Source organism: Nematolebias whitei, chromosome 4 (genome assembly GCF_014905685.2).
Source record: "Nematolebias whitei isolate Nwh7 chromosome 4, NemWhi1, whole genome shotgun sequence".
NCBI classification, from domain to species: Eukaryota; Metazoa; Chordata; class Actinopteri; order Cyprinodontiformes; family Rivulidae; genus Nematolebias; species Nematolebias whitei.
The window spans coordinates 11,454,045-11,469,744 of NC_056501.1; the positions used below are offsets into that span (position 1 = coordinate 11,454,045).

Below are 15,700 nucleotides of genomic sequence, written 5' to 3' on the forward strand. Positions count from 1 at the left end.
ATGCAGCCGTCACATGCTCCTGATCTCGTAACCAAAGTCCTCTTATTTTAAAATGGTGTTACTCGTTCTTTAACCTAAACTGAGGATGAAGGAAGTTACTCAAGTGTCTTTGAAGATATTCACCTCCTGTGCGTTTGCACTTTTGTCATGTTAATGTGACCGGACGTTTCTTAATCTCTAAGTGGGATTATATTGTACATTTCAGCTGAATTGACATGTCTCTAAGAGAAATGAGGGCCGAATCTGAGGATTACTAAACTGCATCTAAAAATCAATGTGGGGGGTAAAACTCAGCACTTAGGCTCTGCTCTCTGAAACAGCAAAGCACAGACGTGTGCAGTCTTCACAAAGGGAGGATGTATTTAGGAAGTGGGGCTGGCTTTTTGTTTGTTCCTTCTGTAGCACCCCAGTTGCTTTAATGGGTAGGATGGCCTTCACTTAAATAACCTACACAGCAGAAAATTTCGCAAACAAGGGTAGAATCAGCTGCTTCCACATTCAGCATCATTTGTGCTTACAGTGTGATGGCAGCAACATCCCATATCCAATTAAAGCGGGCAGAGTTTAATAATCGAGACACCTCTACAAGGTTGGATCAGATGTGATTTGTACATTTTGTTCTGTTTTCAAGCAGATTCATTTGCCATTTGTCACAAATACACCTCTCACTGTTATTATTATTTTTTTCCAACCTTGCAGAATACAAGTGGCACATACAGGGCAAGTGCCTTTTTTGTCTTTTTTTTTTTTACATGGCTGACATGCTGCTTACTCACCAGCACTGTTGTCCTCACTAAAACTTGATTCACGCTGACTGTACGTTCAAAGGTGACTCAGAGAGAATTGTGAAATCATCGTTTAAATCAACATCCCTGTATCTGCAGCTTGGAGTTGGGAGAAATGTTTTACACTGTCCGGAGGAAATGGTTTTAAACATCTCGGAGGAAAAATAGAGCTCAACAGATGGAGAGATTGTGCATTTTGGATCTGGTGACTGCTCACAGATGCACTTGCAGCGAGGACAAAGGAGGAGAAGAGTGCCAAGGATGAATATCTGACTGTTTGTCTCTCCCTCGGATTCGCAGGAAAGCAAATATAAAGGAGTAAATTGGCCTTTTGAGTGTTTATTTAATCCAGTGCAGGTTTTCAGACCTACAAGAGCATCTCAGCTTAACGAAAAACACTCCGAGTCCCACACATGGATCACCTGCTCTCCCTCCTCTCATTTCACACTGCGTTATCTCTTTCAAATACCTGAAATTTTCCACAGTCCGTGCGTGTGCGCGCGCGTGCCGTCGGTGGGGGAGTGGCCCCTGGAGGCGTGCAGTGTAGGCGTGGGCTCCCTCACCACAGCTGACGCGCAGAAAACCGCGAGGACGGAGAGAAGTTGCGCACACGGAGGACGCGCTCCGGTGAAGTTGGAGATCCTGACCGCGCGGAGACGCGCAGTCCAGACCGGACCTGGATCCGCTGCTGAGGAGGCGTCGGTGGTCCGAGCAGCGAGACCCGGACTGAGAGACATGAGCTCTTTGTAGGAGGGGGGTGCGATTTTATTTTGAAAGGTAAGAAACGCTCCGTAGTTGATGGGTTTGTTGCGAAAACGGGAACCCAGGTGAGCTGAGGCGCGCGTGTGAAGATCTGCGGTTTAAAAGCCTTAAAGGTGTTTTTACAAGATTTGTTGTTTCTATCCATAACAGTTATTTGATCTGCTTGTTTCTGGTTTAACGCTGTAAGATACATTTATTTCATAACACACCATGATTAATCAATGTTCATTTATTTCACAGCACATTTTAAAAACAATTCCGTTTGCACGACAGCTAAAATATTTTAAAAGCATTGCAGATGGACTAAAATACAATGAAGTGTACATAAAATCTAATAGTTTTAGATAAATATAATAAACTTGCACAATAAAACCAATAATAAGTCACATCAGTAAAAAAAAAATAATAATCAAGATGTTCTGCTCAACAATAGATTGGACATCACTGGTTTGTGCAGCTCCGAGCTTTTCCACAGAGAAGTTACTTATTTATTTTTTAACCCATCTGAACTAAAATAAAACATTAAACAGAGAATTAAAGCTGATGGAAAGATCAATGAATAACTCGTTTCTGTGTTAAACATTTATTGTTAGGGGTTTCTGCTTTCTGTGAACTTTAGCTCCTAAAGATGGTGAGCAGGTGTTTCACCTCCATTTCCTTCCCCTGCAGGTTGGGGGAAAGCAGCTTTCCTTCCCTCAGACCCTATTGTCTTCAGGCTGACGCTCTTTCAATGTGGGAGACGGTTCCGGTGCATTCGCCAGGCTGAAATCCTCCAGGGTCAGGGCCTCCCTCATGGCAGCCTTGCTCCTCGGGCTGCTGCTTTTTGCAATGCAGTCCCCTCCTCTTCCCTCCAGGCCTCTGGCGGACAGGGATTCGTCTTATCCCACCCTTTCGCCTGCTGACAACGAGACCACCAGCCACCCCAACGGGACCCTCCAGCAGCTCCCTCAAATAATAATCATCGGTGTGAGGAAGGGGGGCACGCGGGCGCTCATCGAGATGCTCAGTCTGCACAGCGCGGTGGTGGCGGCTCAGAACGAGGTGCACTTTTTCGACTGGGAGAGCCACTTTCAGAAGGGCTTGCCTTGGTATCTGAGCCAGATGCCTTACGCCTTCCCCGAGCAACTGACGGTGGAGAAAACGCCGGCCTACTTTACTTCCAGCAAAGTCCCTAAGCGCATCCACCAGATGAACCCCAACATCAAGCTCCTGCTCATCCTCAGAGACCCCACGGAGCGGGTGCTGTCGGACTACACCCAGGTCTTTTACAACCGCCTCCAGAAGCACAAGAGCTACCAGCCTATTGAATCCGTGCTGGTGAAGGATGGAGAGATCAACCTGGGATACAAGGCCCTCAACCGCAGCCTGTACTACATCCACATGCAGAACTGGCTGCAGTACTTCCCCCCGGAGAGCATTCATGTCGTTGACGGGGACCAGCTAATCAAAGACCCCCTGCCCGAGATGAAAAAAGTGGAAAAGTTCTTAAACCTGGAGCCTCAGTTGAACGCTTCCAATTTTTACTTCAACAAAACAAAAGGATTCTACTGCTTGAGAGACCACGGGCGGGAAAGGTGTTTACACGACTCGAAGGGCAGAGCGCACCCTCGCGTGGCTCCTGCCATCCTGCAGAAGCTCTACCAGTTCTTCCACGAACCCAACAGGAAGTTCTTTGAGCTGGTGGGACGAACATTCAACTGGAAATGAACGACAAAGGAGCAAAGCCGATGTGAATTTAAACTAAATCTATTTTTTTACCAGTTTCTTTTGCTACACGAATGCGGTCGAGCCAAATACTGAGGCAGATGCGGGGTTCCTTTGTGGAACTCGTACATTTCGCTCAAATTTAGAAACAAATCGACTTCGATGTTTTGGCCAGTGCCAGAAAATGTCACATAAATACGTGCACTGAGCAGTTTTGTATTGTCAGATCACCCTCAATCACCTTTTATAACATGACGCTAGTGTCTCGCTACATTTAGACCTCTGAAGGAATTTACCTGCTGCTAGGATTGTATTTTATTATTATTAATATTATCATTATTATTATTTGTTGTCGTCACTTTCAGGCACAAGCTATCCTGATTTCTGTTGCCTAAATGTCCCGTTAGGTTGGTCATTATAAAAAATGTGCACATCTGCTATTTCTAATCAATATGTATGTCCTGTATATGTTTTTTAACTGATAAATTAATACCATAATAAAGATGTATTTTATTTTTAGCATGTCTGCTGCTTTTTTACACTTTCTTGATTCTTTTTAAATTCATCCATTGTGCATCTGTGTGCTGTGTCATTAGTCTCATGTCTCAGTTGGAGGTCACAGGTCGTTATTTAACATCTGCAAACTCTACGTTTAAAGGAAGACCACAACATTTTTGAACATTTGACCCTTTGCTGGTTCAGTTTTTTATCATTTACCATATTTTTTTAAGGCGCATTAAGCGAAACAAAACAGATAAGTCAAACTTTATTCAACTCATTCACAATAACCACATAAAATCAGTTCGAGTTCTGTAAGCACAACCAGAATTAATACATCATGCACACCTGATTATAAGGCTCGCTGTCAATTGTTAAGAAAATTAAAGGATTTTAATTGTGCCATATAATCCGAAAAATACGTTAAGCAGTTTACTGCCCTGAATTTCCTTTGTAGCCATCCTGCATTAGTGTTTTATCTGATGCTTCTCATGTTCAGTCTCTGATTAGCTGTTAAAAAAAAACAACTCTCAGAACTGCTTTACACATTAAATTACACTTTGCCATGATAACATATGTTTAGCATAAATGAACTGAGAGTGGGCACGGAGGTAGAGTCAAAATTGAGCTCAATCTGAACCAGGCAGAATCAAAAGAGAAGTTGTTTATGCCCCAGGGAGCAATCTTCCTACTTAGTTTTTAGGACAGGGAAGGCATTTTTTATTCAAATCACATCGCTGCTTAGAAGCATCAGCAGCACAGTCTTGCAGACATTACACTAACAAAAAAAAAAGAAGCATTGCTGCTGTTTCATATTTGAATGAGGCCTGGATCCACTCAGAGGTTTGCTGAAACTTCAAACAGGATGTTAACCTCCCTGCGCCCCTTCATCGCAGACCACAGGATTATTTTCTCTTTGCCCTCTGAGATGAGGAATTGTATTTTTCCTGCCGTCTCTGCAGTTTGCATGACTTCTTTTTGTATTGTGTTGTTAGGTAATATCAGAGCGGCTTTGGAGGGAAACCGGTTTTGCTGCGGGCGAAGAGGAAACAGACAAAAAAGGGCAGAGAAGGTAAACATCTCTGCAGGTAGATTATCAGGGAGCAGTGACGAAACACTGAAACGAGCGTTTTCAGGGCTTATCCTTCACGTGCTGGTATGTGCAGTCGCTTCACTTCAAATCAAGCGGCAATGTCACCTTCCTCTGGGTCGAAGACTGATGGAATATCCAGATAAATCATTTCCTCTCCAGCCAGCAAGAGCACTCATTAAAAAAAAAAAAAGATGTCAAAATATGGCACACTTGGAAGCTTTGCAAAGCTTTAACTGTGATGAAAGGAAGAACATTTACTCAAGAGCTTTAGGGACTTTTTCTTTGCTCGTTCAATTTTCTGCTTATCATAGCACCTCAGAATTTTCATGACAAATCACCTACTGAGATTATACAATAAACTGTAATATTTTTATTCTTGGCTTTTTACAAAAAAACAGCGTTAAGAACCGTTTTTCAGTGTTTGCAGCTCCACCAACTTGAGGATATAATTGAAATGACAATTATGGCCTGAAAATGAGAAAATATTATTGTTCTAAAGTAAAAAAAAAAAAATATATACAATCATGCCAAGGGCTTCAGTGAAAATTTAAAAACCTGCATTAAAACAATCCTGGATGTTCACATTATGTTTAAACATAAAGTGGTCTAACTTTCGAAATAGAACTGATTTATTATAAATGATTAGATTATTGATATTGAAGCGGCTTGCTTCCTTTTGACTAAAAATAGATTCAAATAAAGATCAGTGAATAACTCTGAGGCAGCTTCCAATGATTAATGGCTGAGAAGAAAACAAAAATACAGTTTCGAATTTCTTGGACATTATCTTTACCTGCTTCTTCCTTTATAGGTCATGGGGGTCACTGCCCATATCCAGCTATCACTGCGCAAGAGTCAGGGGACACCCTGGACAGGTCTCCAGTCCATCACATGGACACAGAGACAAACAACCATTCACTCTCTCACTCACTCACTCAAGGACAATTTAGAGTTACCAATCCGCCTGACATGCATGTGGGAGGAAACCGGAGTATCTGGAAACAAAAGCATGCATGTGCAAAGAGAACAAGGTTATAATATCAAAAAACAGAAACAATTCAAATAAATTTGGTGCAGGAAGTGTTTTAAACTTGAACCATCCTTCCTTGAAGAATGCATATCGCCCACTGCCTTTCATAGCATTAAAAGTTCGATCCAGATTGAGAACTTGAAAATGCTGGAAGAAAATGAAGAATTTATAATCCTCCTTTTAATAAAATGTGACCATAAAGCCAAACTACACAACGTCACACCGGCAATGTAATAATGTGAAAGGTTAGTTTTGCAGATATTTTCTGCACGGAGGCTGATAGATCATCAGAGCTTCATGTGATTCATGAAGACGTCTCAATGACAATTAATCTTTATGGATTTGTGCTCAGATTGTGCTTGATGTCAGTTTAGCACTTTTTTTTAACCACCTTTTCTTGCTGTGAGGGTTTGTCTGTTCTGGTGTTTCTGAGTGTGTTTGTTTTTACTGTGTTCAACACGTTTCTTGCTTTCTGTCCTGTTTTTGTTTTATGCTTGTGAAAAATTATCATCTTTTTCCTCATGGATACTAGAGATCAGGCATCCAATGAAAATTTTTATCATATGGGACAAAATAAAAGGGGACCTTCCTTGGAGATCAGGTTCGTTTCACATAAATATATATTTTTATTATTATTATTTCCATTGTTGCAGCATTTGTGCATAGTTTGTTTGTCGTGTATGCGAGTTTCTCATTTGGTGGCATGCTGCTGGATTTGTTTGTTTTAAAACTACCGGTAGTAAAACTAGAGAAATCACATTTCCTGTGAAAATACAGTGTGCATGCTTATTGCTGAAGAACTTGCTGAAAAACAACTGAAATTAGCTTTAAAAAAACATGCTGAAACGCGGCTGAAATGAAAGAACAAGCCTAAATTAACAGAATAAAACAAAAAGAACACGTACTGTAATGAGCACAAAAATTAGGATATTAGCTAAAACAAAGCTGAAATTAGATGTTAAAAAAACAGCTGAAAATAGCTGAAAAGGCAGAAAGAAGCTTAAGCTACCAGAAGAAGTGGAAGGAGCTGAATTGAGCTAAAATATATGGAATTAGCTGAAAAAGCCAAATTTAGCACACAAAAAAACTAAAAAATAACTGAAATAGCAGGAAAAGCTGAAACTAGCAGAACAAAGCTGAAATTAGCAGAAAGTAACATTAAAAACTTGAGTTTATCTGAAAACAGCTGAAATTAGCTAAAAATGCACAAAAAGCTAGCTCAAAAGGTAAAACAAGCTGAAATTAGCAGATGAAAGCAGAAAGAACATGTTTTCCCAATTCGGCTGAAAGAAGCAGAAATGTGCACAAAAAGTGCAAATTGTCTAAAAAAAGCTGAAATTAGCAACAAAAAAACTGCTGAAAAGCAGCTAAAAAATCAGAAAGAAACTTAAAAGATAAGAAGGGAGCGGTGAAAGCATTTTTGCCAATTTAGGCAGAAAAAAGTTGAAATGATTGCAAAAATGTGGAATTTAGTTGAAAAAGCTAAAATTAGCATAAAAACAGCTATATAGTAGCTAAAAATCAGAAAAAGTTGAAACTTGCAGAAATAAGCTGAATGGAGCATAATAACTTGAAACTAGTAGAAGGAAGTTAGAAGAAACACAAAAGTGTTGTAGTTAGCAAAAAGAATCTGAAAAGAGCACAAACCAGCTGAAAAAACAGCTGAAATTAGCTGAAAATTACAACAACAACAAAAAGAAGTTGAAACTTGCACAAGGAAGCTGAAGCAGCACAAAATGTGAAAAGAGCAGTAAAAGGTTGTAAACACATCTAAAAATTTGAAGGATGTACAGTAAAATGAGCTCACGTCATTTTCTATGACAGAAAATGCTAAAGATTTCAAAAAGCTAAATTTACACCAATACCAAAAGTCATAGCAGGATTGTTCTGGGTGAGCTGAACGTTTTATTGCTGAAGTAGCACAAAAATTGTGGAACGAGATGCCGGAAAATGTACATAAGAAAAATGGATCACAATAGCGTGAATGCTTCATAAACATTCACACAATAAAACCAGTAACATGAATCCCATTGAAGGATCACTTAAGTTGCTGTTAAAACAAAATGTCATTTAAAAGACAAGCATGTAAAAATATTATAACTTGGACTTCTCGTGCACCTGTGCTCCCTGTTTGAGACTGAATTATGTTTGAGCAGTGGCCGGCCTGCACTGTCACTGATTTCTCTGCCTCCTCTCTGCTCTGCTTGCACTCTATGATGATAACATAAGCATCTATTAAGAGTTCATGAACGCCCCATTAGTCTAGTCAGCTGTGGAGCCCTCGAAAGTTTTACAGTCACAGATTTTCCCTTTAACAGCGCCTAATTAATCTCAGCCACATAATTAATTTGTCTCCTCACCTCACATGCACTAAGAGCAATAAACTCTGGCTACAGCCAGGATTAATGGCCTCCCCCTCCTCCAGACACCTCCTCCTCATCCAGAACCTTTGCTATAATCTGCTGCAGAACTTTCTGGACTAATTTGGAGTCAGTCCACCTCCTCTCCATCTCTCCCTTCCAGCTCACACCAGTCCCTCCTAAAGGCTATTTTCTGAAAACTCACAATCAGCGATTCTGTTTTCTTTTTGAAGGATGATGAGATTGGACGGAGCGCAGCCCCTTGTGCCGTCTGCCTTTCGCTTTAATTGGAATAGATTGTTTGTCCGAGTTGATGTGCGAAGCCCGGCAGAAGTAACACGTGCATGCACCCACTCTCCTTATTTTACACTCACTGAAACAAACACCGAAACAGGATCTACAGCTTCGCCCCCGTTTGTGTCGATTGGGTTTTACATTTCAATCGCTCAGAGGCTTCCAACTTTCCCAAACTAAAGGCCAAGCTTCTCGTCAAGATATGCACATTGCTATAAATTTGCATTTAGATCATTTTATGTTGAGAAACGATGAAGTTATGACTGTTTTGGTCAAATTCTGCACATAAAGTCATGCACATCTGATGCGATACTCCAAGATGTTGCACTTAGGGGTGTGAAACTAACGTACAAAAGGGGGCCAAAATTTAAAACTTGATTCAAACTAAGGACCAGTTTAAAAAACTACCATATTTTGCAGCCTATAAGTCGCAGGGGTTTTTTTTTGCATAATTTGTATGCCCTGTGACTTATACACCAAAGAAACATATTTATGGATTTTTTTTCCATATTTATAAATCAATTTTTGGCTGAGATATGACCGTTTTCATTCATTCTGACTGAAAATATTGAAAACTAACATTTTCAGCCGCTGGATGGCACCAGAGTAGTATGGCATGCGGTTTTGTCATGTAATAGGTAAAAGTGGCTATTAATGACACATTTGGCTTGCCACAGTCTGCCACTTTTGTCCAGCTCGCCTGTAGCAACCGTCAAATCAGCTTCACTTCGCTGCGCCGCCCCATCGAAATGAAGCTGATTTGACGTTTAAAGTGCATTTATTAAGTAAAAGTTCAACTAAGTCACATCTTTACTATATGTCTAAATAAAGGTTGAATGAATTTGTTTAATTAAGCAAACAAATAATTGTTTTTAAGGAGGTCATCTTGTTAAATTTGCAAGAAATGCACAGTGAGTCATCCCATGCACGCACCTATTTCTGCGAATCGGTTTTTGAAATGCAGCTGATTTGACCGTCAAAGTGCAAAGGCACACCTTTGCTATAATTTCGAGCAAACAAATAATTGTTTTTAAGTGTTAATCTTGTTACATTGTTGTTAAAGTCCTGCCGTGCACGCTCCTGTGGCCGCCATTTGGCAGCCAATTGATTTTTGACACAACACCGGCCCACATTTCCAGGTTGTCAGCGGTGTTGCGTAACAAACGTGATGCATAATAGATGCGACTTAAATGGCGAAGTGACGTATTTATGGATTTTTCCACTTTATTAGACATATTTGGACTGATGTGACTCATAGGGCGGTGCGACGTGTACAGCGGAAAATACGGAACATTAACTCAATCTCAAGTCAGATACCCAACATCTCTTGGTCACATGTTCCTCAACAAGAGTTTGATTGGTTTCATTTGACGTTCTCTGTTGTGCTTTCCACATCATAATCAAAGATAACAAAAATAATCCAAGTGATAAAAGTATTTTATGTTTAACATAGCATCTTGGGGGCCAGAGAAAATGTCAACGAGGGCCACATTTGGCCCACGGGCCTTGAGTTTGCTACATCTGATAGAAATGTGTTATAAAGGACTCAGCCTGTAAAGTGGCTGAGTTAAATCCATTTTTGTATTTGTTAAAGTTATTTAGCTGTGGTGGCCATGTTGCCTGTGGTCAACTCCAAAAGCTAATCAGTTGCAGATGTACATCCAATGTTTACTTTTTGCAAGTTTCTATGGGATGTTTTGCTAACAGATAAACAATGCAAAGACCTTTACGCAATTTTCTGAAAGTCTTTTTTTGTTTGTTTCCAAACAGTCTTTGAATAGAAATACATATTACCGTATTTTTCGGACTATAAGGTGCACTTAAAATCCTTGAATTTTCTCAAAAATCAACAGTGAGCCTTATGTATTAATTTTAGTTGTGCTTACTGACCTCCATATTATTTAATGTAGTACAAGGCGCTCAAAAATCTGTCCAAATGAACTTATTTCACTTAATGCGCCTTATAGTCCAAAAAATACATTATGTTTTTCATGCAAAGCAAATAATGTTATAAGTTATGTTCACAAAAGCTGATAATAGTTTGCAATTTGCAGAAAAGTATAAGCAAATATTTTTTACAGGAGTCCTAAAAGTTATTAAAATATTTCAAAAGCATTTGAAGCTTTTATTAAATTCATGAGATTTTTTTATTTCCCCATCAGAAAGAATTAATGTTTTATAAAGGCGACTCTGGTGTTTGTTGTGCGAGATGTAAAATAAGAGCACAAGAGACAAAACGCTGAGAATGTGACGAAGAAAGAAAAACAACGTGCCGCACATTCACACGCTGCTTTATCGTTTGATTTGTTTTCTTTCCCATGTCAAGAAGAGTTTTGCGAGAAGCTTTTGTTCACTTACATACATTCCAGCTGGAGATGATTCCGTGTTTCTTTTTGAGCAGAGTACCCTTGAAGTCAAGAAATACCTGAAAAATGGAATAAAAAAATGTCAGAAAGCTTCAGATTTTTTTTGCCATCTTGAGGAGAAGCTTTGATTAAACATCCACGTGGGAGAATCACACACGGCATTAACGTGTCACATGACTGTCTGTCGCTTTAATTTATATTTAAAAGTAGAAGCAATCAGTGACACGTTAAAGAGACACGTTGTTGCAGATTTTTCTGATTTCACTGATGACTTTTCAGTCTTAAAAAAAAAACATTTACAGACAAAAATTACAATTCAGCAGAGGTGCAGTGATTTCTTTTTTAATGTTGTTTGGGGGAAATTAAAAAGCTCTTTGTCCGTTTGCTTCAAGGACATTTCTGAAGGTAACAGCCAAACTACAGACAGACACAAAGCCTTATTGTGCGATACATCTTTTGTTAGAAATGCACAATCTTTTAGAACATCAGGTGTGAAGAGGAACAGCTCTACACAGAACGACTGCTAAGCTTCTCAGTAAAGACGTTTTTTTTTTTTTTAGTTATTTGGTGATGAATGAAAACGTCCACCTTCATCTAAAACGTGAAGCTCCTTGTGTGCGATCTTCAAAAACACTGATTATATTAGAAATATTAAAAGAACTACAAAATTATTGTTCTTATTTTGATTCAAGACTATTTCTAAAGATGGATGAAGCAGTTTTGTCCTTTGCACAAAAGTGAAGCCAGAAGATGCTGTTTAATGGCGCCACCATGATGGATTTTTATTTATTTATTCTGATACAAAGGATGTGGGGCTGAAAGTCCCACCTACTCCATCGCACACATCATGGTGTTAAATGAACATCAAATGACTAATACACCTAAAATTCAGTCACAGTGACCTCGTGGCATTTTGCAATGCTGCTGTTAAATTAGACATCATGCTTTTGGTTGCACACACTGAAGAACTTCATTGACTACTGTTAAAGAAACTACTTTACTGTGTTGAAAAGGGAGTTTTTCCTTTCCACTGTTGCCATTGTACTTGCTCAGGATAAGAGACTGCAACGAAGCCAAGATTCAACATGTCTGCTGGATTTCTTAGATAGAGAACTTTACTAATTGGCTTTTCTATGTATGTGAATGTTCCTGTAAAGTGCCTTGGGAACGTTGTTGTGATTTGGTGCTCTATAAATAAACTGAAAAAATGAAATAAAACCAACAAAGTCCATGCTCAATAATCCAGGTATACAAGCCAACAATTTTCAGGCAGGTCATATGAAAAAAAAAAAAAAAAAAGAAACTGTCCAGATGACCTGACTGAAAATTGTTGTATTGTATACCTGGATCATTGAGCATGGACTTTGTTGGTTTTGAACCAGTTTGACATGACTGTCGACGAGGGAGAGGGTGGCCACCGGAGGAGGGGGCGTGCCAAAGAGACTGTCTTATCACCAAGATAACTGGTTTGTTCCACTTTGGAGTAAGCTGTTGGAGGAAGAATCAGTTTTGTGTTGTGTGTTTCCTTGACTGATGAAGCCTTCTGGATGGAAGGTGAAAATTTTCAGCACAAAAAAAGGAAGAAAAAGAAAACTGTCCACATGACCTGACTTAAAATTGTTGAAATAAAAATACTGTGGTTAAAAAAAATATATACTTTTTTTTTTATTCATCAACTTTCTATGTTGTCTGGTTTGAAAATGTATTTATGCTTATGTTTTCCAATAAAGACTGATAAATGTGCATTGAAGAGATTTGATTAAAATGTTGCAACGTTATTGTGCTTGTGTAATTGTGGCTGTCAGAGTATTTAACATTCTTAAAAATAACAATGAAATGACAAAGACAAAAATCCTGCAAAAAATGGTGCAAAGATTAGGTACCATAAAAGAAATGTATTATCATTAAATGAGTTAAACTATTATTATTATTATTATTATTATAGAGTATTAATAAATAAGTTAGATAATATCTTCACAGCTGAACATTACTACAATATTTTGACATATTTAAATGCCCAAACCACCTTATCATGAGCATGAAGTGTTCCCACATGTTCGAATGAACTCTTTTCCTGGCTGGCTCCGTAATTACTCAATTTCAACTATATCAACAACACAATAAACACATATATCAACAACACAATAAACACATATATCAACAACACAATAAACACATATATCAACAACACAATAAACACATATCTCAACAACACAATAAACACATATATCAACAACACAATAAACACATATATCAACAACACAATAAACACACCACCTCTCTCAACACATTGCTGGCCATTTTAGAGCTGTTTCATAGTGCTGAGCGCTCTCAATTCAAAACTGCCTCTACCTGTCACCTGTCAGAATCGAGACGAGTCAGGAGTCAGCTGATTGGACCAGTCATGCGATTCATTACGACAACGAAACAGTTTGTGTTTCGGATGTCACATGTCACGTGACTTTTTCCGCTCTGAAGCAGTGGTCCGATGTAATTTTACTTCAGGGTTTGAAGCATGTTTTGAAGCTTTTGTTTCATACTACCATCACACTTATCGCCATCAAACTGTGGGCCCACTATGTGAATGTGCTGCTTGTGGGACTTAGTTTATTGTGGCTCCTCGGACTTATGAAGTCCTTTGGATGAAGGATGAAAAATCCATCCATCCATTTTCTTCCGCTTATCCAGGGTCGGGTCGCGGGGGTAGCAGCTTAAGTAGGAAAGCCCAGACTTCCCTCTCCCCAGACACTTGGGCCAGCTCCTCCGGGGGAATCCCGAGGCATTCCCAGGCTTGTTAGTTTATTCAATGTTTTATTATTAGGTTTATTCATGTGTTGTGGTTTCTGTTTATTTTACTTACATGTGTTTCCATTTTATTTGCAGTTCCTCTGTGTCACCAGTCCTTTGTTCCTCAGTACTTTTCCAGTCAGCTTGCCACACCCACTGACACCTGTCCCTCTGCCTTCAGCACAGGTGTCTCCCCTCGCTCATCATCCCTGCTCCATATACTCAGGCTTCTCCACACTTCATGGTCCATCTTGTCATTTTCTCCTTTTAATCTCGTTTTTTTTTTTTTTTTTACGTATGTGCTGCCACATAAACCTTTTTGTTTCGTTTAAACAAGGTTTTAGTTATTTCCTCGAGCTCTTCGTGTAGATCTGTATTCTGGTCCAATCCTCCCAACTGTGACAGCAGTTCATGCAAGAAAATTGAAAATCACCCAGGTGTGGCACGGCGAGACGTCCACAAAAATGCTTTTTGCTAACTAGCCGCAGTCCATTGAGATCCCACCTTTGCCGCCGCCTGTAGGGGGCGCTCATTTTGTTCCAGCTTCAACATCCTTGTTAGGTCGCCGTGTCTGGTTCATCATATAGTCAGTCTGTTTGTTAAAATGTTAAATTAATGAAAAAATATAAGTTCAAAATGGACAAATTTGACTTATGTTCTCAGGAGCTGCAACAACAAAGGTTGAGCAATTAGCAGAAACATAACAGGTGATGCGGGTATTTTTGGCCTGAAACCTGAGATTCTTTTTGTTTTTAGGGCATAAGCACACACACACAAGCTGAAATATAAACATTAGCAGACCTTTGTTTGGCCTTAAACATGTTTGTGTACATTTCTAACATTACAGAAGATTATGGTTTTAGCAGAAAATCTCTTGTTTCAAGATGAAACTTGCAGAACTCTTTTCCTCCTCTCCCACTGTGAGAAATGCATCACAGTAGATCAGTGGCTTTTCCAAACATTTTTCATTAGACGGGATGAACAAGACTGCCCAGTGAAACCTCCACCGCTGCTGTTTAGTCACGTGTTTTTTTTTTGTTTTTTTTACCAGAGTTGTGTAATGAACACTTTTCCACATCTCTCCGTCTGAATCTGTTGTTCTTGCAGAGTTCAAATCCTTCACTTGTTCCGACTCATTGCTGTCTTGGATGGCTGACAAATCTCTACATTTTAAAGACTCTTGAGCATTTCCAGTAAAATGTAAAAAAAGAAAACTCACCCCCTGTCCAGCTGTCCAGAGGTCTCATCCTCTGTATAAAGAATCCAGTTTGACTAATAGATGACAACATTAGAGCAAATAAAATTGAATTAAGTTAAGTACCACAGCAAATGACTCAAAGTTATGCTTCTTTCTCATGGGATGGCATAAATCATCAGTTCCCATCCACGCTTACGACATCTATGAGCATTTTCATTTTGCAGCTTGACATCGAAACAAATAACTTTGAACATTTTACGTCTGAAAAATGTGGTTTGGCCTCTGAGCGAGCTGCTTTCTCGATCCTGCTTAGCCTTTCAGAGCTAATGGAACGTAAATACACACGTCGTTAGTAGAAGGGCTGACGGAGGGAGCTCTGCTGAATGATGCATGTTCGTGTTTTTGGTCGGGTTCTGGATGTGCTGCTGCTGTGCGAGCCAGTCATAGCTGTGCCCTGTTATCAGTCATTTCCTGGCATGGTGTCTCCTGGCAGAGGAATAAGCCTCCATGGCCAATGATAACTCCCACTGCTAACAAACACCTCTGCATGGGTGAAGCATGGCTGGGCCCACAGATAGTCCTCACTCCCTCTGTGGTGTGTTTACATAAAGGTATGGGAGTGTGTGTGTGTGGGGGGGTGGGGGGGTGGGGGGGGGGGGGGGGTGGATTTAAAAATTAGCTATAATGTTTATGCCTGTGTGTGTTTGTCTTTGTACCGTTAGCTAAATAACTCATGAACCACTAGACAAGTTTAATTAAAATGCATAAATGGTAAATGGTCTGTACTTATATAGCGCCTTTCTATCTTATCGAGATACTCAAA

The 15,700-nt window shown here is 39.5% G+C and overlaps 1 protein-coding gene across 1 annotated transcript; it reads left to right on the forward strand.

Annotated features, from left to right (window-relative positions):
• The first annotated feature begins 2,244 nt into the window (after window positions 1-2,244).
• On the forward strand, window positions 2,245-3,615 carry hs3st1 (heparan sulfate (glucosamine) 3-O-sulfotransferase 1). The gene has a single exon (XM_037675691.1). The coding sequence runs from the start codon at window positions 2,340-2,342 to the stop codon at window positions 3,252-3,254; it is 915 nt and encodes a 304-aa protein (XP_037531619.1). The 5' UTR covers window positions 2,245-2,339; the 3' UTR covers window positions 3,255-3,615.
• Window positions 3,616-15,700: the final 12,085 nt, after the last annotated feature.

Coding starts and splice junctions, on each gene's coding strand:
- hs3st1 (XM_037675691.1), top strand. CDS start 2,340: ATGGCAGCCTTGCTCCTCGGGCTGCTGCTTTTTGCAATGCAGTCCCCT.